General features: G+C 44.7%; 1 protein-coding gene across 2 annotated transcripts in view; it reads left to right on the top strand.

Annotated features, from left to right (window-relative positions):
• TRIO (trio Rho guanine nucleotide exchange factor) overlaps positions 1 to 22212 on the top strand; it is a 226386-nt gene that overhangs the window by 185485 nt on the left and 18689 nt on the right. For both annotated transcript variants that reach the window (XM_044233736.1, XM_044233744.1), the window contains exons 35-46: positions 804 to 974; positions 3481 to 3576; positions 8746 to 8894; positions 10131 to 10197; positions 11511 to 11614; positions 13867 to 13936; positions 15873 to 15962; positions 16506 to 16598; positions 17369 to 17419; positions 17683 to 17760; positions 18890 to 19081; positions 21006 to 21183. In XM_044233736.1, coding sequence (XP_044089671.1) covers positions 804 to 974; positions 3481 to 3576; positions 8746 to 8894; positions 10131 to 10197; positions 11511 to 11614; positions 13867 to 13936; positions 15873 to 15962; positions 16506 to 16598; positions 17369 to 17419; positions 17683 to 17760; positions 18890 to 19081; positions 21006 to 21183 — 1339 coding nt within the window. The remainder of the gene's footprint in view (positions 1 to 803; positions 975 to 3480; positions 3577 to 8745; positions 8895 to 10130; positions 10198 to 11510; positions 11615 to 13866; positions 13937 to 15872; positions 15963 to 16505; positions 16599 to 17368; positions 17420 to 17682; positions 17761 to 18889; positions 19082 to 21005; positions 21184 to 22212) is intronic.

Genomic DNA, 22212 nt, shown 5'->3' with positions numbered 1-22212 from the left:
ACATACTGAAGGAACAGAGTCCCTTCATGATCCCCAGGCTGGTTCTGTCCGGCTGGTGGTGTCAGTGAGGGACCCTTAGAGTTTTTAACTGAGATCACCCCCAGCCCCGCCTGCCGAGCTCCCTCAAAAAGAAAAAAAACAGAGTGGATAAGATATGTGTCCTTTAATTTTTTTTGGAGACATGCGTTTTCTACTGCTTTTCTCCTGGGCCTGTTTTGCCCTGGATTTTCACTAGAATATATGGTTTATTATGTTCTCATCTGTCTGTTTTCTACATCTGTGTCCTCTTAGTAGAAATAAAACAATTTTTCTAAAATGAAAGCAGAGGAAAATTGAGGTGAGACTAAATTCAGATTCTCCCAATGCATTTAGTTATATTATTCCTTATGCCATTTTAATTTCAGTGAATTTTATTCTAGCAATTTACCAAAAATGAAAGTAGACCGAAGGAACTGAACTGACATGAAAGTTACTAATGGTTCAGAGTTTTAAATTGATCTGGGGTGGGGGGTGAGGTGGGTTGAAGATGAGAGGTGTTCAAAGCCTAATGGGTAATGTTGGCAGGCCCCTTCAGAAGACACATGGGCGGCCCTTCCCTTATCCAAGTCGGCAGGCGAAGTAGTTGGCTTGCAGGAAGGGAATGAGCAGTTACTATCGGGGTGGAAAGAGTTTGCGTTTGATTTGGGATCTCCGTTGCTGTCCTGGCTGGACTTTCCCAGTTAACCCTTTTAGGGTTCATTTCTGTGAGCTGACCTTTACAGTTGGGCCTAGAATATAATGAGCAAATGTTGGTTTGATTTCAGAGAGGCCGGAATGAGGGCCTGAGCAGCGGCACGCTCTCAAAGTCTTCATCGTCGGGCATGCAGAGCTGCGGAGAAGAAGAAGGGGAGGAGGGGGCCGATGCTGTGCCTCTCCCCCCGCCCATGGCCATCCAGCAGCATAGCCTACTGCAGCCGGATTCGCAGGACGACAAGGTGAGGGGCCCGTGTCACTGCACCCTAGCCTCGTTGCTGCAGCTGGCAGCTCTGGGGCTGTGAACAAGCACCTGGAAAATGTGCATTTCTCCCCAAAAGTATGAAGAACAAAGCCGATTTAGACCAGGCAGTAGGCCGACGTGTAGTTTCTCACACGGGTACTTGAAAGCATTTTTAATAATGCTTTAGTAACTGTTACTTTGAAAGTAACTGTATTTTCCGTTTACTGTGCCACCCGGGGTCCCTGAGAGAGGAGTCCCGAGAAGTCACGCGCAGTCTTGGTGACGGCATCCCTATGTGAACGTTAGGCCATCCTGCTCTCCCTTCAGGGTGTTTTTGCACACGAGCGTTGTTTCCAGTGGGATACTACTGCTGTCTGGTCCCTCTGTCTAGCATGCCTGATGTTAGCATTTCGGATCAGCGTGGATGTGGGGATAGGTATCAAAGTGTAAGGATCAGTTCAAAACCGTAAATCTCCTCTTTGGGTGCATGTGGAGGCTTCAAACCAGGCTTGGGTTTTTGTTTGTTTAGTTCTTACCTGATCTAAAACTATTCAGCACATCCGCGTTGCAGAGTGCTGAACTGTCCAAAAGAAACCTGGTAACTGGCTTGCACATTCTCTTGCATTCTGGCCCAGGTGTTGAAAACCATGCTATGAAGTCATCACTAGATGACTAGAGGCCTTGGGTTTTGGTCGGGGGGCAGTAAGTAAGCTTTCTGAATAAAACAGTGTTTTCATCATTTTTGCCCATTCTTCTTCTTCTTCCTTCCCTGACTCCTTCCTCAGTGCCAACACGGTCACTTGCTGGATTGCCCGTGTTTTATGACTCTGGCCCGGCCCAATGATAGGCAGCTGTGAGGCTGAGGCAAACCACATCTTAGTCTTAACGTGGGTGGCCACCTCCCAGCTCCTGGGAACCCGCCTCCTCCCCCGTGGTGGCACTGGGTGCACAGTCAGAGCACCACGGGGCTTGGCTGCAGTCCGGGGCTTGGGTTGGAGACTGGAGTTTGGGGACATGTGGGTGCAGGCCAGCCGCTCTGGGAGCTGAGGTGAGGTGACGGAGGGCCTCACCCCCTGCGCAGAGCAGACTTGCCAGGAAAGGGGAATGTGTCCTTTCTCAGACAATTCCTAAACTGTTTTGTGGCATCCCAAGCTGTACCTTCCTTGAAAGCAGGAAACTAAAATTTTCGTAAATCTGGATGGTTAGCTGAAGTGAGATGTGGGGCCTGGTTGACTTATTTCCCCAGTAAGAGTATTTTTCTCCATTTCAGGACTGTATTACACTGTATACTTCGGTGCGTTGAAATCATTTATTGGTTATTGTGTTACCTCATTGGGTATAATCAGTAGCAGTTCTTCATTTATAAAAATCTGTAGTGATAGTCCCAGAGAGTTTATTATCTTGTGACTAATATTTTGTTTTGTTCTGTTTTCTCTTTTTGTAAACTTTCACTGCAGCATTACGTTGATTTGTGTTCTGTGTCTGTTTTGGCTCAGTTTCCTTACCTCTCCATTTGAATTTTTTTCTTGTTTTTTTCACCCCATACTCCAGATTTCATTAGACCAAATCAACATTTGTTTTGCAAATCACATATCTGGATCCACACATGTAAAAGCCTCGTTGTGAATGTATAAATCCGTATCTGTCTCCTGTGAGAAATGCATCGTTAGGACAGCTAGCCGTGTGTCGCATGCATCTCTGCTGTCCTTAATATGAAGCAAGGTTCATATTATGCCCCTCTTCTAGTTTCCAGTTAATCAATGGCACAAGTAATCTGCAAACACACTGTGTTTGCTAATTACTGAAACTTGAACTCAGCAGCCCCTCCCTCAAATTCCCTACCTGTCAACCCCTGTACACCCTGATTCTAGCCGTAAATGGCATCTCATAGCTTGTGAGGCCACAGATCTTCTGTACTCCGCACTAATCATGGGGGAAATGGATGGCACAGAAAATGGTGAGCTTGTCCCCCCTCTTCCCTGTCTGGTCAGTGCACCCCCGGTTCCTTTCCTTTTCTTTCTTGTTTCTTTCTGTTGACCCCATAAACACAGGAGAGTCATTTTTACTATCCTGTTTGGTTTCCTGATTATTAAAGGATCACTCGTTAGACCCCCAGCCTTTCATTCTTACATTGATCAGATTCTGTATTTTTCCCTGCTTAGCCACTCTCCTAGCTGGCAGTTGCAAAAGTTAAAGTTAGCAACCTCCCACACCCAGTCACCTCTTTGAAAAGCATTCTGATGTTACATGACCGAGGATGAAAAACAGACTTTGTCTGCTTTCCACATGTATCCCAGACAGGTTTTATTTAGTATTTCGTGTCAGAATATTGTAAATTTAAAAGGATGACTTTAAATAAATGCAAACAAAGACAAACTTGTGGTCTTTTTGTCTGGAATTACTTTGAAAAAGAGATTGAGCTTGCAGGAGAATTTGCTGTCCGTCCAGCTACTAACATGAGGCATTCCCCCTCCCCCTTCTCTTTCTCTTCGCTTCTTCCGTAGGCCTCTTCTCGGTTATTAGTCCGCCCCACCAGCTCCGAAACTCCGAGTGCAGCCGAGCTTGTGAGTGCAATTGAAGAACTCGTGAAAAGCAAGATGGTAAGGCTTCCCACCGACAGTCTGAGGTTTGGAAGCTGCCATAGAGGCTGCGTGCAGATGGACGTGCCCCCCATTCACGTCATGCTCCTGTCCGCACAGGGTGCCTGCAAGGGTTACCCAGGCGGAGTCCCCAGGACCACCCTCACTCCTGACCAGCTGCATGTTTGGGGGGACCCAGTATCACCCTCAGGTTCAAGAATTTGCATGAAGGACTCCTAGAACTCAGAAAAGGTGTGATAGCCCAAGTTGCGGTTTGTACTGTGAAAGGACAGATTAAAGTCAGCCGGGGAAGAGGAGCAGGGTGCAGGAAGGCTCCAGGGTCAGGCATCCAGCTGTGGAAAGCACAGACTTCTCCTGACAACGATGTGTGACATTGTTTTATGTCACATATGTAGAGTCTGCCCAACAGGGGACACTAACTGAGCCTTGGTGTTCAGCGTTTTTATTTGAGCTCAGTCACATACACAAGATTGACTGCTAGCATGGCTCCGTTTTGTCTCCTACCCCTCCAGAAATTCAGATACCACGTGGCTCAGAGCCCCCACCAAGAGTGGCACTGTTGACATGGACTGTCTGTTGTGGCCCAAAGCCCCTAGGTAAATAGACAGGTTCATCAGGCAGGACATCCCAGGGGATAGAGGCACTTTCCAGGAGCCAGGATGAATCCTTTCTTGCACCTACATTGACTGCAGAGCTCACAGCATTTTAGCAGGTGTGGTCTATTCCACTCAGGTCCGCAGGTGTGCCCATGGTCAATGGCAGGCACACATGGGTTGTTGGTTCCTTTCACTGTCTCTGAGATCTTTCATTTGGATTTCCAGTGTATTACTTAATATCTTTTAAGTCACCCTCCGAAAATAAAAGCCCTCAGCCTCTCCCAGCAGTCGGTCTTCCAGAGGTAACCACTGTGATCAGTATGTTTCCCTCGAGACATTTTCTGTGCAGGGTGCAAACATTTATGGGGAGGGGGAAGGTGCTTGTCCATGCTCTGTTTTTCGAAAAGGATTCATTCTGCTTTTAATATTCTAAGACTTAATAAATTTCGAGGAGTTTCTCACCTCAGTACTTAAGGTTTACATTGTTCCTTGTAATATCTGTATGGTAGTCCATTGGGTGGATGCAGTGATAATCTACTGAGGGATTCTTCTGTAGCAGGCACTATTCTGTGTCTGTATTAACTTACTAGGAGTCCAATGAGGTAAGTACACATTACTGTCATTTTATCTTAGAGATGACAGAACTGAAGCCACAGAGTTTAAAACTTAATTAACCAGTAAGGGGCAGAGACCTGATTATACTATATAATTTATTTAAACAAATTCATAATAATAATATATATGTGTGTGTGTGTAAAGTTGTGTTCAGTTTTACACTATGGTAAATGTGTATAGGGTAAATTTCTAGCACTGGAATTGCCAGATCGAAGAATATACTTTTTCAAGGAAATTTCTCTTCCTTCCATTAGGTATTAACTGGGTATTAACTGGGTAATGTTATATCATCCCCATTTCTTCTCCCATAGGTTCTAATCAGTCATCTGATTTTTTTTTAATCATTTGATCATTCTAACCATCAGAGATAGCAAGAAAACGGTCAGCCTGTCTGTCTGTGAATACCACTGACCCTGGCCACATGAAATAGACTGGAATTGACCATATTTGCTATGAAACTGGTTGATTCTGTCAAGTGGGAATTGTATCGGGGAAGTTCAGACTGTTTCACTGTGCCATAACTGGAGTTTCTTCCCAGGTAGTCACGCTCTGAAAGCGACATGATGGGCTCGGAAGTTAGGAAAGTTGCTAGTACTTGGTAGAAAACCCCAAGAACTTGACTCTACTGGTCAAGAGTTTAGGATCGTTTCAGTTTGAACTGAGCTAAATCGCATCCCGGCAGTCTTTTTGAGACAGCTTGATTGATGGTCTAAACAAAGGGTACTTAAATTGTACCCTGTGAGCTTTCAAGCATCTTTAAACATTTTAAAAACAGTCATTTATATTCCTCAATTATATGATCATTAAAATCATTCTGTCTAATAATTGAATAGTTTTCCCAAGCAAGGTTATGAGGTTGCCTTTGTCAGCCTTCTCGTTGTCCTTCTGTGTCGGAACTGCATTCCATTTGAAGTGGGCTGCGATTCATTTGTCGTTAATTCACATGGTCTTGAAATGGAGAGGAGTTCTAGGATGTGGTTTCTCTCAGCTCTTACTGCTTCATTCCTTCCTGTCATTTCCAAAGCATTAAACTTTACCAGTTGAAACTCAATTCTTTCTACTCAGTTTTCTCCTTCAGTTAACAGGAACAAAGCTCTTGCCATCACGGAAAGAGCATACACTCACGTTCAGACCCTGCTACTTACACTTGGGCTCTCCGAGCCTGTGTCCTTCAGCTGTAAACTCAGCTTAAGGACTGTTTGCTCAGCTCCTGGCCAGGTTCCATCCACGTGGGTAGTCACAAGTGCTTGCCTTTCCCATTGGAGGACCATGTTTATGCTGTTCATGATGGGCTTATCCCATTCTCACTGTCCATGAAATATAATCTAGATTCCGCCCTCTTTTTCTGGCTCAAGGGAAAAGTCGCTCTGTGTTGATTTCCTGTCACTAATCCTCTGATGTCAGAAGAGAACTGCTTTTTGTCAGTGAAAACTCTGAATCATTTTAATATCCTTTCACCTGTTCTGTGCATGTGAACTAGGGTCAGGTACTGCAGCACGTTTACCATATGCTGTAGATCCCTGGTCATCCACATTCGTTTTCTTGTGGGTCACCTCTCGGCTGAGTTGGTTGTCCTTCAGAAGCTACATACTAACTTACTGGCCTGGGAAGAAGTTCAACTGTTACACAGTAAGATATTCAGGGAATTGAACCTCCTAACCCTAAATCCTGCAGAGTCGATCTGAAAAATAAAACCACCCTGGAAACTATTTCCCTCCTCTCCCTGACCTCCACATCCCAGGTCCAGGCGGTGTGGGAAACATGGTGTGTCTTTCCTGAACACTGGAAGCCCACAGCCACTGTGACCATTTGCACTTGACTTTGGGGTTTTCTCTTCTTCGTTGATCTAAATATAAAAGGAGACATGAGAAAGAGTAAAAATTGAATGAACATCTATCTCAAGATACTAGAAAAACAACAGAAATAATGAGTTGAGAAATAGGAAAACGGAATAAATAAAACCAAAATTTGTTATTTGAAGAAGTAATAAACATCAGGTAACCTCAAGAAAATAGAAGGGGAAGCACAAATTCACAAAACAAGAATTATAAGAGAGGGGCCAACTAAGGAAATTAAAATCATTATAATACTTTTTGTTGAGGTCTTTGAAAGTAAATTGGAGAACCTGGATGAAATGAGCAGTTTACCAAATGAGTTAGTTTACCAAAACTAACCTTAGAAGAGATGGATTATCTGTGCAGACCTGTCCTTATCCAAGGAATAAAAGTTGACAAAAACCTGCCCACAGAACACCACCAAACCCAGAGGACTTCACAAGAAATTCACCTGAATCTGTGAAGTCCCAGGAATTCTGGTTCCGAGGGCTAGTCCGGTGGAAGCCTTTCCTCGCCCTCACTGGCTGCCCAGCGGGGTCCACGCCTCCCATCTCCACCCTTGGCTGTCCGGACCGCCATCCTGCCAGCCGACCACCAGGGCTTCACTGACACCAGCCATGTCCACTGCTTGGCCTCATTGCTCACTGCACTGTGTGAAGGGGCATCAGGAGACATCTTCTCTATTTTCTTTCTTTTTTATCACCATTGAAATGAACAGAACTGAATCTAATGAGCAGTAGCGGTTTCCTCGCAAATCTAGACCAGAGACGGTGCACTGAGTCCTTCCCTCCACCTCCAGACTCCAGCCTCCCCTCGAGGAGTTCGACGAGCACAGAGCAAGCCCGAGGCTTCCTGCAAAGTGCTTGCTTCCAGTAAAGGCCAATAGCTAATTATTTCAAAAACAGAGTGCTGTGTTCTCATTGAACGCTGTTCCTGATTCGTCACTAATAAGTGCAGCAGTTCGTGTGTTTCCACAGCTCCATGGGTTTGGTGAACAAAACTACAGGCACAGACTTTGTGTCCTCGCATCTGAGCTCAGTGACGAGGTCAGCATTGGTCTTTTACTCTTAAGGGGAAAAAAATGGGACGAGCATTAGGAGTTCTGATTTGATGCAGAATATGAAGTGTTCCTGCAGTTTGAATTGAGCTTTTTGTTGGAGGGTAAGTTAATCACATTTTCCCAGCTCCCGTCTAGATAAATACTTCTTGATCATCCTATATATCCAGCTGTGTGCTTTAGAAAGTTCGAAAATATTATAACCCACACCTGTTGGGAGCTTTGGGAATTCAGTTAAAAAGCATAGTTAATATGTACCAACTAGAAAGTAAGCAGTCGCTTATCATTGTCACATTAGTCCAGGGACAGAAGTCGAGATTCATCTTAGATGTGTTGAACACCTGCAAAGCTTCATTCAAGGTTCTGCACAGACTACAGCACTAACAGCAGTCACTCGTGGAAACTAAACTCCAGTGGAGGAGAGGGAGTTTAGGATACCTCATTGAAGCAACATGACAGCTGCTTCCCATGGAAGAGAGGAAGGATGTGGTGAGCGTCCAGAGATAGAGCTCCATTCAGCTGGGCAATGTGTGTGCAGAGTCAAGGCTTCACGGATAATCAAGAACAGCCCCCACGCTGTCTAAATTAAAATAGAGATGGCCCACACTGCTGCGTAGCCCACCAGCTGGGGACACGGGTGATGTGCCTGGGGTAGGCTGGCCTGATGGAGGAGGTTCTGCGCACTTCTGAAATGGTCCTGCTATCTCATAACTGCGGCAAAATGGCTACGTGTGGAATGCCTGCTACATCCAGAAATGGGGGCAGTGCTGTGATGGAAACAAGTTGGGCTATTTCTAACTATCTGGTGAAAAGGAATAGAATTTATTAATGCATATAAATCCACTGTCCTTTTTGCCTTACCTCATTTATCCAGCTTCTCTTGCTCAGTATTTGTGTTAATAGTCAGGGGTTTTGTTATGAAATACCATGTAATATCACAAACATAGATCTTCTGATTTTACCATCAGGCCTTCTGTCTTTTCTGACTTACAAGGTTTCCTCATTCTAACTCCAGGCTCCTGGACCATAGGCAGGAAACGTGACTGGTGGTCTGGTTTTCTTTCAGGCACTGGAGGATCGTCCCAGCTCGCTCCTTGTTGACCAGGGAGACAGTAGCAGCCCCTCCTTCAACCCTTCAGACAACTCCCTCCTGTCCTCCTCCTCACCCATTGATGAGATGGAAGAAAGAAAATCCAGCTCCCTAAAGAGACGGCAGTAAGACACATTTCCATGTCCGCGTTGGTCAGATTTCCTCCTGTCTCTGTCACCTTCACACATGTAACAGCGATCCGTCTCTGGGTCACTCCTGGAGTAGTTGTATAGGTCTTTGAGAATCTCTCAGAGCCTCATAAGGGTGCAGGAAGTCATAGCTGCAGGGTTTTCTTTTTCAAGAGTTTGGAAATCACTTATTTTATTTATGTTATATTATGTTTATGTTGTGTTACTTGTTTGAGTAAGCTCTACACCAAACATGGGGCTTGAACTCACAACTAAGATCAAGAAAGCCTGCTCTACTGACTGAGCCAGCCAGTCACCTCCCCCCCACCCCGTAGCTGCAGTGTTTGGTATTTGTATGTTATACTTTATTTATAAATAAGAATGATACAAGAATTTCTTCTGTCACTTCTAGTGAGAAACTCCTGTGCTTTATATTACATATGGCCTGTGAAGGAAAGAAGACAACATAAAATCAGATCGAGTCCTGAACCTTGAATATTTTTTTAACATAACTTTAGTGATAGTGTTTCTCAGTTCCAGTAAAGCTGCTTATGGTGAAAAGGGGAATCCTGAGAAATATTACAAAAGGATTTAACCTTGCCTTCAGAGAAGAGGAAATTCTTGTGTGAGGGCAGAGACTCGGTTTTCCTGAGCGCTCTGTGGAGCACTCTGGATCGGAGAATGATGGTCGCTCTCGGGAGAGGCGCAGCCTGTGGGGGCTGAATGAATGATGAGCAGACCAACAGACTTTTCCAGGCCAGCTGAGGTGGTATGCTCTTTTGATCAACTAATTGTCTTATCAGAGAGGCCTTGCAAACAGTTGTGAGCCTTCAGGCTCACACTTTTGGCTCAGTGATCAGACCCAAAGCTTTAAACATCTGAGTTAAAGTTTTTTCTTGTAGGTCCAGTGAAGCTTAAAATGATGTAATCATTTAAAAACAGAACAAAACAAACTTGCTTTCTTTAATGTCATGCCTTTATGCAGAAAAATTATATCTAAGTTTCTCTTGATTGTCCATGTATGTGATCAGAGTCCCCAGCTCTTGGGGGTTACGTACATGAACCTGTAAGTGATTTGGGACATTCAGAAATTGGAGACCCAGTTGTGCAAGTTTGATAAATTATAGGACAATCCCAGTGGGAGTCTCACCTGACAAAAGCAAAGTGCTGAAGAACTCGTTCCGGAAATGAGAAGAGTTTGAATTGTAAACACTGGTTTTTCTCTCTTTCCAGCTATGTTTTGCAAGAACTGGTGGAGACCGAGCGTGACTATGTGCGGGACCTCGGCTGTGTGGTTGAGGTATGTTTTCAGAGATTTAATAACCTGCATCAGCCCTAAGAGTTGTCAAGGGAGTATCATGTTTGACAGTTTAACACTGATACCTTCTCAAAAGCTTTAAGAACATTTTGACATCCTTTCCCTCAAAAGAAAACCAAGTTTCAGGAAAATGAAATTTAGCCAATCACCTTCATCTGTATTCACTTGTAAATGCTTCTTTTTCACATAGTATATCTTTGACATAATTACTTTTTTTTACAATTAAGTTTTTAAATTATATCCAGCCATTGTATTTATGACATGGGAATCTTGCTTTTGATTATTTACAAACATGGATATCATCGCAGAATTGAGAACGTCGTTGGTTGAAGAAGTCCATTGTGACTAGCTGTGGCATCAATTCCATCCTGAATCCACCTGGGTTCAGAGCTGGCCTGTGGCTACAGTAGACCATCTGCTTATACTTTCCCCAGAACAAATACATCACCATATTCATGGCCCAGAAGTTGCTATGCATGGTGTAGCTATAACAAAACCATGGTCTCTCACACAGCATCAAGGCATTTTCACAAAGCATCACTTAACCCAGTCATTCAGGTCCAGGGCATAAGTTTATTTATAAACCCAACTCATCAAAAAGCAATTTTTATGGTATACAGTTTTACCATTTCTCTGGCTTCATAAATGTATTTAAGACAGTACTTTGGGGATGTTCATTCCATTAGAAGTAATAGCATTCACAGGTAAGTGTGCAGCAAAAGATTTAGCATGCTCGTTGGATCTGCAATATCAGTCACTTGAATTACTTAAGAGATAAGTGTGTATAGGCTGAATCCCACTCAAGAAGCTGAGATGTCATTTTATCAACATACTTAATCAAGTGTTATTTAAAAATCCACTTATGGAAAGAATATTGTTAAATTCTTTTTTAACAAATTATGTCACTAATCCAAAAAGGAAAGGAAATCTGTTTATATTATGCTAAGAACAGAGTAAATATATTTCTGGCCAAATATTTAATGTTTACAAGCTGATAAGATGATTTGTTTTGTGAAACCATTTACATTTAAATGTCTTCAGTTCCTTAGAAGACTTTGGATCTACGAATGCCACACAGTCCAAGGAGAGAAAGTCATGGCAGTGTGGATGGGGGGACATTTCAAGTGCCAGGCAGGACTCTTTCCTGCATAGCTTTTGTTTGTTTTTAAAGAAATACTGGGTTTTGAGACAGTTGTATATGTCTTTGTTTTTCTTTATGACTTTTAGTACGTAAGTCATTACTTGATCAAGATACGTTCAGTGAAGCAAAGTTACTTTTAAATATTCAATTCTAGGGCTACATGGCTCTTATGAAAGAAGATGGCGTTCCTGATGACATGAAAGGAAAGGACAAGATTGTATTTGGCAACATCCATCAGATTTATGATTGGCACAGAGAGTACGTAAGATACTTGCCGTGTGTGATGGTGCACACAGCATCACCACTTGCTGAACTGCCTTGTGGCAGGCAAATGGTAAAGGATGTGCGGTGGTTCGTGTCCTCTTATTACCTGTGTGGCCTCCCAGAGGCAGCTGGTACAGAGGAAGTACTGATAAGGGCACCTGGGTGGCTCAGGCGATTAAGCATCCAACTCTCAATTTCAGCTCAGGTCATGATCGCAGGGTCTTGGGCTTGAGGCCTGCATCAGGCTTCATGCTCAGTGCAGTCTGCTTGAAATTCTCTCTCCTTCTGCCCCTCCCCCTGCTGGTGCACACTCTCTAAAATGAGTGAGTAAATCTTAAAAAAAAAAAAAGAAGAAGAAGAAGAAGAAATACTGATGTGCCAAGGAGTTTTGTGGTAGCATGTCATGGCAGGGGGGCGAGTCTGTTCTGCTTCCTGGTGCATCCAGGGAGTGCCCATGGGGATGGCTGGAAGCACCAGCATCAAGCCTGACCGCCTGGGTTCAGAGCCCAGTCCTGGCCTTAATCCACTTGCTTCCCTTCTCCTGGCCTCCGTTCTCCACCTACACAATGTGGGTCAGAGTCTTACCCACCCCTCCTGGGGTTTTTCATGAAGAGAGACTGAGTTAATACATGCAAAGCACTTAGAACACTATCTCTGTAGAGTAAGCATCAGTAAATGTTTCTAATTAGAACTGCAGGCACCTCTTGAATAAATACAAATTACTGTTAGAGAGTTTTAAAGATACTATTTTTTCTAATGATTGTAATGGAAAAAGCAGACATGACTGCGCCCAAAACATTGGACCCCAGCACCTTGTCACACCCATCCTAATAAGGAGATTCATGGAGGCTGGTGCTACAGCACATAGGCCCCTTCACGCCACCTTACTGTGAATTTAAAAGACTGAATCATCTGCAGATTGCTTAATGCCAGCCACTGATATGTGGAGTATTCCAGTAGCCCTGATCTGTTCCCATGACCTGCACAGGCCACCTGCTTTACTGTCTTTATGTGCATTACTGTCCCCTTGGCCTGCAGAGTGCTCCCATCCCCCTTCAAAGCCCAGGTCAAATTCTCACTCTCCGTTAGACCTCATCACTCCAAGCAGACGTGCTCTGTTCTCCTTGCACATAGCATACATAAATGTGCTTTTGAAACTAAAATACTGTGCTGATACGGGAGTTCTCAGAGTGTGTGTATAGTAGTGTTTTATTATTTCTAAATTCATCTGTCCTTAAAGAATGTAAAACCCTTGAACCCGGATTCAGGGTCATCATTTTCATATCCCCCTAATGTCTAATTCAGTCGACTCACAGGTAAGTGAATGGCCACCTGCAGTCACAGCATAACTGATAGCTCTACTGACGATAGACTTCTCAAGAACCTACAGTGAACCTGATTTTAGAAAGGGGATATTTGGTGCTCCTCTGTAGTCTGCCGTCCCTGAGTCTGGCTATGAAGCCGTGATGGGAAAGAGGGAACAACACAGTGCTCCTGGGATGACCAGACAGAGAAGTTGCCCCTGAAGATAGGGCCTGCACAGTGTGTGCACAGCTGTAATTAAACCCCAAGTGCTAGAAAATTCAAAATGACCTTAATAGATATGTTGGTTTGTGGGTTAATAAAATACCAGACATAAATGTCAACATGGGTAAGTACTAACTAAGGGGGGCATGCATCTTTGAGACTGCAGCCCGGAAGAGCTAGAGTGCTTGTCCGCAGCCCTTGTGTTGCTGCGGTCATACCCGATTTCTGTCTCTGATGGGAACTGCTATACATAACCTAGAAGTTACTTTGGATGGTATTTGGGAAAATGTTATAAAAGTGGCACAGGTAACATACTCAGTATTTTATATCGATTATTCAATTTGAGCCTCCTAAAAGTGACTGTAAAAATACATGAAACTCAAGTATTCAGAAATAAAAATGACCAGTTGTGTTGAAACTTTGTTTTGTCTGTATTCAGCCGTGATATGTTATTGCTTATGTCCTTAAGAAAAGTGAGACAAAAAATGTTGATTGTCTAAGAGAAGGAAAGGTCGCTGGTCAAAGGATCGTCTCATTTTGCCTTTTTTTCACCTGTACATCTCTCTTGGTTCCTGCCCTAACAAAATGTTTTCTGGGCACATTCGATTTCTTAAGTATATGCTTGACATTTCCCAATTGCTCATGTCACAACAGACTATTTTGACTAAAATCAGAGGGCCAAGTTGGAAATGGCTCTAATATTTCTCTTCTTGTTCCAGCTTTTTTTTAGGAGAGTTGGAGAAGTGCCTTGAAGATCCGGAAAAACTAGGATCCCTTTTTGTTAAACATGTCAGTACAATAACATTATTTATTTATATTCTGTTCTGATATCGTTGTGTTCAGTGACCGGTTTTTCAGATTAAAGGAGAACTCACTGGTTGTTTACAAAAGTGCTTGTGTTAAGAATCAAATCAAACTGTGTAGTGTCAGCAAATTGGAATTAAACCCCAGTCTTGCCCACAGATGACGTGCTTTCCCAGTCACCTGGCCCCAGCTGGCTGTGCAGCTCAGTGCAGTGCAGAGTGGTCCGAAGGGGGACCAGAGGCAGACTTGAAGCAGGAGCATTTGGGGATATCTGTGGGCAGACAGTTGTTTAGTGACGATAGTGATGTACCTGAACGTACAGTTTAGGTTTAGGTTTAGGTTTAATGTGGTAGCTAAATATATATATGTGTGTCTGAAATAAGTGTGTTAGCATTAATGGGGTTTTTTTTAGGAAAAATTCCTACATTTATAAAAAGCTAGTGATAAGAGTTTTTGCATTTTTGCAAATCTCTTTAATGTCTGCCTTAATAGAAGACAGATGGATTTTTATATCCGCTTCTACATTCATTCTGTTGTGCAATGGTTTTTTGGTTAAAAATATATGGAAAAAAATCCATCCTCATATAAGCAGAGTCGGAAAGAAACAAGTATTTTAATACTCTTTTCAGGTAATAATTATGAGCAGTTTTCTGAGGTGCCACACCAGAACTCGACCATGTAATAGTATCTTAAAGGTTAGCTGCCACAGGGAATCTGGAAAGCTCTATGGTGGACTTCTGCCTTCCTGTTTCACTGGAAGCGTCCCACGGGCACGGGCAGGCTTCCACTCCTGCACTAGCTTGTGCAATTGTGCCTTGGTCAGTTGGAAAATACTGGTTCAACAATTTAGACAGAGTTTCCAGATGCTGACACATTTTGTTACACCGTATCAAAAAGTCAGATTTATTGATATCACCAACCCTCTCTCTAGACCAGTCTTTAGGTATTAAGTTCACAGTGGCAGATACCATGTTTTCCAAAATTCTCATCTTTAACTTGAAAGCTCAGAGTTTCATTATCAACAGATACTGCTGGTTTGCCTTGAAAACAACAGGCTTCTTTTGTTCATGTTCAAGAAGATGACTGTCAGAGACCCAAGTATAAATATAGTTTGTGTCCCTCCTCCTTTCAAGTAAAAATGGTGGCCCACAGCTCGGTGTCCCAAGTGCTTCTGCTTGAGACAACTGTCGTATGCTACAGAAGTGTTATGTGGACCTCTTTTTTGTCTTAAGAATGTTAAAAAGATGTATAGTCCATGGTTGAGTTTTAATTAAGTGGATTTTTATGACTGCAGCCCGAACATTCTGAGGTGGAACTGGCAGTCTTCTGCAGATGTGCAGTGGTGAATATTTGTCAGGTGCTGGCTGGTTTTGCACATCATTGAGATGGTAGCACAAAGACAGGGCCAAATTTTACCTTAATATTAGTCTGAAAATAATTTTGACCCACTGGATTCCCTGAAAGGACACAGGGACCCCCAGGGGTGGGCACACCACACTTTGAGGATCACCAGATTCAGGGAGGGCTCAGTGTGTACGTTTTCTCCCCGCCTTTAGTATCTGAAGTAAAAGAGCTTTTTCTTCCCTGCCAAAGCCAATGAGGTGTCCTAGAGCCCTGGGCCATTCGGATGGGTGGCAGTAATTCTCCTTTTAACAGGAAGAACCATGTCCTCTTGTTGCCCCTGTATTGCCGGGTGTGGCGAGGGGTTTGAAATACCTGAGGGGGCGAGGAGGAAGGACGGCCTGTGGAGCCACAGAGCAGAATGCTGGCCTAATCATGCCTCTGGAATGCACTCCCACCGGCCTAAACCACAGTTTTAAGAAAATTTCCTTGATGAATGTGCTGAAATGTGCGTGTGCTCTTATATTCTAATTGAACTTCCGATTGTTTTAACCCATCTGTTTCCCTTTTTCATTCCTAGGAGAGAAGGTTGCACATGTACATAGTTTATTGTCAAAATAAACCAAAGTCTGAGCACATTGTCTCAGAATACATTGATACCTTTTTTGAGGTAAGAGCCAAGAAAGAAACAAATATTTCTGAATCTTCTGTGTATGGTTGATGTCCCAAACCTAAAATACCATTTTTCCTAGGAACTAAGTAATCCTTTCCTATGAATTAGAGAAATTAGTATGAATTTAGTCTATGATTGTATATCCATTAACCTTCAGAAGACTGGGGTCATTGTTAAAATAAGGGTTTTTTTCAGGAATTTTGAACTTAAGGCTCTTTACAGATTCATAACTCATGATCTAAGCTCTCAGCCTAAAATTAAAGCGTGTGTTTATATGAATAAAAGAAACCAAGTGAAAGAAGGTCTTTAAATAAGGAAAAAAAGACTATTTTGAAAACTGCCCTGAAAGGTTAGAAGAGGCCATTCTGCAAACTCGTGGCATCCTGACTGGTTTGGGGGCAGCGAGGCCCCTGGCCCCACCCCACGCCTTTCCTGCCTTTCCTACTGGGTAGTTAGCGTTTCTGACCCATGCAGGGATTCAACAGTTGGCCTCTGAAAGGCAGCACTTACACGTCTTTCTTTTCTCCTTTAAAACAACAGGACTTAAAGCAGCGCCTGGGCCACAGGCTGCAGCTCACAGATCTGTTAATCAAGCCAGTGCAGAGGATCATGAAGTACCAGCTGCTCCTGAAGGTGAGGCTTTGCATGGGGCCGACTTGGCTGCAGACTCTGGGGTCGGCCGTTGGTTTGGTGAGGGGACCAGACGGGTGAGGAGAAGGAGGGGTTGGGCAGGGGAGGGGATTCTTTCCTATAAAAAAATCTAAAGTGGTCTTCTGATTCCTGATCTTAAATATTTCAGAGTAAATTTCTTCAAGTCTAATAAAGCACCTTATACTATTTCCTTGATTTTTCATTTACATCAAGTTCTGAATCAAAACATCACTTGACGTGAACTTTTTTCCACCATCACAGATCGTTGAATGCTAATGGTTTTCCTTGGCTTTCTTGGCCTTTCAAGTTTTCTGATCTTCCTGGGGTCCTGGGTGAAATTAAAATTTCAGTCCCGCCTCTTGCTTTCTGTTGGCTCTGACAGAGCTCAGAAGCCCTTGGTTGGTTTAAATTTGTCAATGCGATTAAAGGCAAAGCCACACGGTTTTCCATGACGAAAGTGAGTGTTGTAATATGTGGAGAGTCCTTGAGTTACCACACTTACAAGCCAGGTATCCATGGAGCCCAGAGCCGTCGTGGAGTAAAAGAGGAGCCGATATCTGCTTAGATTTGGTTGACTCTACCCTGCTGTGGCTCAAAATCCTCCTAAGTGTTGTGTTACTGGGAGAAACAACGAAAACATACAACCGAGACGCTTAGCCTGGCACCTGGCACAGCAGGAACGAGCAAAAAGCTTAGTGGCGGTTGTTCCAATTATTGCCCTTATCATGTCCTTCTCTCCGTGTTCCTTGCAGGACTTCCTCAAGTATTCCAAAAAAGCGAGCCTGGACACGTCAGAATTGGAGGTACTTACGTCCCCTGCTGGGCCCACCCTGTGCTCGCCAGGCCCCTCACTTAATCCTCCCCACCCCTGTCTCCAGTGTCCCCCAAGCATCTTTACCCCGGAGGAGCCTGTCCCTAGGAGGGGTCTGTCCTCTACCTGGATGTGCCCTCCGCACCCTGGGGTGGGGGAGGAAGGAGGGAGCCCAACTTGGGGGTGGGGCGGAGGGTGGACACACCAGCTGTCCCGAGGGAGCTGAACTGTGCATCTGCTTTCTCTCCCCCGCAGAGAGCCGTGGAAGTCATGTGCATAGTCCCCAAGCGCTGCAACGACATGATGAATGTGGGGCGTCTGCAAGGATTTGATGTAATGCGGCTGCCCTCTACACTTGTTCCTCCGGCCTCCCTCATTTTCTTTGGTCTTCCATTATTTATCTCTGCATGTAGAAAGCTGATCCTTTCTACCTGGTTTTCTGTCTCCTCTAACTGTTCTTAAACCTGATTGATCTTTTCTTTCAACTTCTTTTAGTGTATTTGATTTGTTATTTGACGACCTTCCTTTGCTCACAACCCAGCGCCTGATGGCGGAAATAGGCAGGACCTGCTCTGTCCTGTGGGCCCTCCGCTGCTGTAGTGGCAGGTGCCTTCCCTGGCAGGTAGTGGGAAGCAGGGGACCCCGCCCCTCCACTCTCCCTGGGAGCTTGACCTCAGGCTCATTGTATGCATTGTTAGTCTGACATTTCTTTGAGTGGTCAGACTATTGATATTACATGTATTGCCTTATTAGTATCTTTTTTTTTTTAAATTTTATTTATTTTTATTTGACACACAGAGATCACAAGTAGGCAGAGAAGCAGGCAGAGGGAGAGAAGGGGGAGGAAGCAGGCTCCCTGCCGAGCAGAGAGCCCGATGCGGGGCTCGATCCCAGTACCCTGAGATCATGACCTGAGCCGAAGGCAGAGGCTTTAACCCACTGAACCACCCAGGCGCCCCTGCCTTATTAGTATCTTAAAGATACTCAGAATTTTCACAAATTCAACTACTAAGTAAGGAAATGGGACACATTTCTGCTTTTCTTGCCTACTGTTTTACTAGAGATTTAGGATGTAAAGTTCTGGTGCTGTGGTTCTCAGCAAAACACACACAGACTCTCCTGGAGGGCTTCTAAGAACACAGGTCCCTGTGCATCACTAAGGGTCCTGCCAGGATGCCAGGGCAGCTGGGCCCAGGCACTGCGCCTCGAGAACCTGGTCCAGTGCAGACTATACACTTTCCACCCGCTCTGTCTTTGTTCGTAACTGAGGCCAGAGACTTACACAGAATTTGGCAAGAATTTTATCTAGATGATTACTCCATCTGGGGTTAAGAACTCATTTCAATAAACGAAAGTTTTAAGCTCTATAAATTAATAGAAGAAAAACACATTCTGTGGGAACAAAACAGATACTTTGACTTAGAATGAAATGTTCTCTCCTTTTCCTTTGCCCCCCTTTTAGGGTAAAATTGTTGCCCAGGGCAAGCTGCTCTTACAGGACACATTCTTGGTCACAGACCAAGACTCGGGACTTCTGCCTCGCTGTAAAGAGAGGCGAGTTTTCCTCTTTGAGCAGATCGTCATTTTCAGTGAACCACTTGATAAAAAAAAGGGCTTCTCGATGCCAGGATTCCTGTTTAAGAATAGCATCAAGGTAACGTGTGATTGTGCTGATACACATAGCCGTCATACGGATAAACTGTTTCCTTTTCAGTGATGATCTGTCCTGATCCTTTGTTTATTAAATATTTTAAAATTTTCCTAAGACGTTGTAGAACTTATAAAAGTTCACTCCATCCCTGTACTGTCCACATTCTGAAGTGGCTCATGGTTCACACACACCTCTCTGTGACCATGATGAGACGACTTTGTCTTGGTTAGTTCCTGTGTACCCCCTTTCCTAGAACCATGTACAATGTGAAGAGACACAGATTTGGAGTACTGTTGTAAGGCCAAAGCAGAACGCTTTCCCAGTGTCTTACTCTTCTCCTCCACCCAGTGCAGACACACTGAGCGCTCACCGCTCGGCATGGGGCCGCGGGGGTAAACCAGACAGTTAGTCCACACCCTCGAGTAGCCAGTTTTCTGACGAAGGAGAGGCACAAGTAACCAGACAAAATAATTGCAGATGGTCTTGAGTCCTATAAATGGGACAAACCAAGGGCCAGATAGAAAAAAAAAGCAGAGCAGGGGGTTTGAAGTCCTAGCAAACAGTCCCTGGAGATGCAGTCTGCCTTCCTCCCTCCCCCTCCCGCTCCCATCTCCATCCCCGCTCCTCCCACCTCTGCAGCCCTGCAGGCCCTGAGCTGAAAAGGGAGACGTGCTTCCCTGTGTTAGGGCCTCCTGCCCCGGGCTGCTAGGCTCCCTGTCAGGAACAGAGGCAGGGACCTTCTTAGGCCCTCTGAGCCCTAAGGTCTCAGCACACAGGTGGGACACCACACCATCCCGCTCCCCATGAGGCTTCTGTCGGCCCCCACAGCAGCCTTCCTACTTTTTCCTGCTCTGGGCTACAGGAGGCTCTTTTGCCCAACAGAACCTAGGGAGGCACTCGAGCTGGGCTCTATGAACCTGCGGGCCTCTTCTATCTCCCGCCATCCTCCAGCCCTCCCCCCCAGGCCGCTAGAGGCCCCCAGGTTGTCACTATGCACCCTCCATCCTCTGGACATCTTACCTGTTTCTTCCAAAAGGCTCCTGACTTCACTCCACTCCAGCAGCTTAGAAATCCTATGTTCTTGCTTCAGTGAAACCATCCCACGTGCAATATCACGTATAACTTCATAACCCATGTCCTATGAATAGTCGAGGTTTTTAAATAGTGTCATTTTTTTTCCTGGGGCAGAGAAGGGAGGGATACACAAACTGGCTCATCATAAAGGCATTTGAAATCAGGTAATTCCCAGGCCCATGTTTCTAGTTAATATTCACATTATTAGTTAATCCCCTTGTCCCTGTGTTTGAAAACTTATTGAAAAGCTTCAAGATGATTTCCCAGGCAGTAAAAATGACAGCTCAACCCAAAACTGGTTGTTTCAACTTTGACATAGGATGAACTTTACATTGCACCTGACCAGTGGGAATAAATATGCTTTGTTTTTATTATAGTAAAATACACTTAAATTCTCCATCTCAACCATTTGTCCGTGTGCAGCTCGGCGGCATTACACACATTCACACTGCTGTGCGGCCGTCCACTCGTCCACCTCCACACCCTCCTTACCTTGCAAAACCAAAATTCTGTGCTCTTGAAACAACCATTCCCCACTTGCCCTCCCACCAGCCCGTGGCACCCATTGTTCCACTCTCTGGTTCTGTGACTTTGACCACTCAAAGTCTTATTTCATTTATAAGAAATTCTAACACTCTTTGTCTTCCTGGGACTGGCTTATTTCACAAAGCATGACGTCCTCAAGGTTCATCCACGTTGTAGCATATGTCAGCCTGTGCTTCCTTTTTAAGGCTGAGTAATACCCCATCCCTCATTCCAGAGACCACATTTTCTTTATCCATCAATCAATCAACGCACACTTGTGTTACTTTCACCTTTTGCCCATTGTAAATAATGCTTTACTCTTTTTAAGGTGAGTTGCCTTTGCCTGGAGGAAAATGTGGAAAACGATCCGTGTAAATTTGCTCTGACATCGAGGACGGGTGGTGTGGTGGAGACCTTCATTTTACATTCATCCAGTCCAAGTGTCCGGCAAACATGGATCCATGAAATCAACCAAATTTTAGAAAACCAGCGCAATTTTTTAAATGGTAATGTATGTTCTGTTACCGGGTGGGTGGACTGGAGGTACACATTTCCGTTTCTCTTCTCTCTCCTGCTGCGTCCTGCTCACCATGGCCAGAGAGAGTTAGCCCAGACTGTGTTTCAGGTTCTGTCCTAATAAGCACTTGTGTGTTACTTCAGTTCCTTTTCACAACGACCCCTGGTGGCAAGTACTGGTGTTAGCCCATTTTACAGATGAGGAAGCTGAGGCACAGGGTAGGTCAGTAAGTTACTTCAAGTCCCACAAATTCTTTTTTTTTTTTTTTTTAAAGATTTTATTTATTTAGTTGAGAGAGAGACAGTGAGAGAGAGCATGAGCGAGGAGAAGGTCAGAGAGCGAAGCAGACTCCCCATGGAGCTGGGAGCCCGATGTGGGACTCGATCCCAGGACTCCAGGATCACGCCCTGAGCCGAAGGCAGTCGTCCAACCAACTGCGCCACCCAGGCGTCCCAAGTCCCACAAATTCTTCGTGGCAGAGTCAAGGTTCCCAGCCGGCCCTTGCCCTGGGCACGTGTCGGGCACATGTCCACACGGCCTCTCGCACCATCTGTGCCCTGGAGCCCTGTCCTGGGAAGGGAGTGCTTGAGAAAGACTGAGGCGGCAGACAGAAGTAGACACAGATATTGTAGACATTCTCCAGTGCACGTCTGAAACTTGCTTTTGCTTGCATTGCTTAGTCATACCTCCCACCTCCCGTTAGAAAACAAGGCCTGTAGTTTTCCTTCCCAGCTTCCACGACATGAGTGATGACAGGAAGCGGCAAAGCACCTTAGGGGCTGTGTCTTCTCCACCGGAGGGTGACCGTACTGACCTTACGGTTTAGATAACTCCTCTGACTCGTTCTGTGGGTGACCTGCAACTGCCTCCTGCTTCCCTTGTTGATGGCCGACTCTGACTCTGCATCTAACTGGGCCATCACTGATGAGCTCTGAGAATTCGGCTGGAAACTAGATAACTCAGTTAAAGCCTTCTCTTTGTCCTTTTCTCTATGTCCATGTTCTCTGTCTGTGCCCCA

Source organism: Neovison vison, chromosome 1 (assembly GCF_020171115.1).
Source record: "Neovison vison isolate M4711 chromosome 1, ASM_NN_V1, whole genome shotgun sequence".
Taxonomy (NCBI): domain Eukaryota; kingdom Metazoa; phylum Chordata; class Mammalia; order Carnivora; family Mustelidae; genus Neogale; species Neogale vison.
The sequence above is the reverse complement of the archived record's forward strand: the minus strand, read 5'-3'. Positions and strand labels throughout refer to the sequence as shown.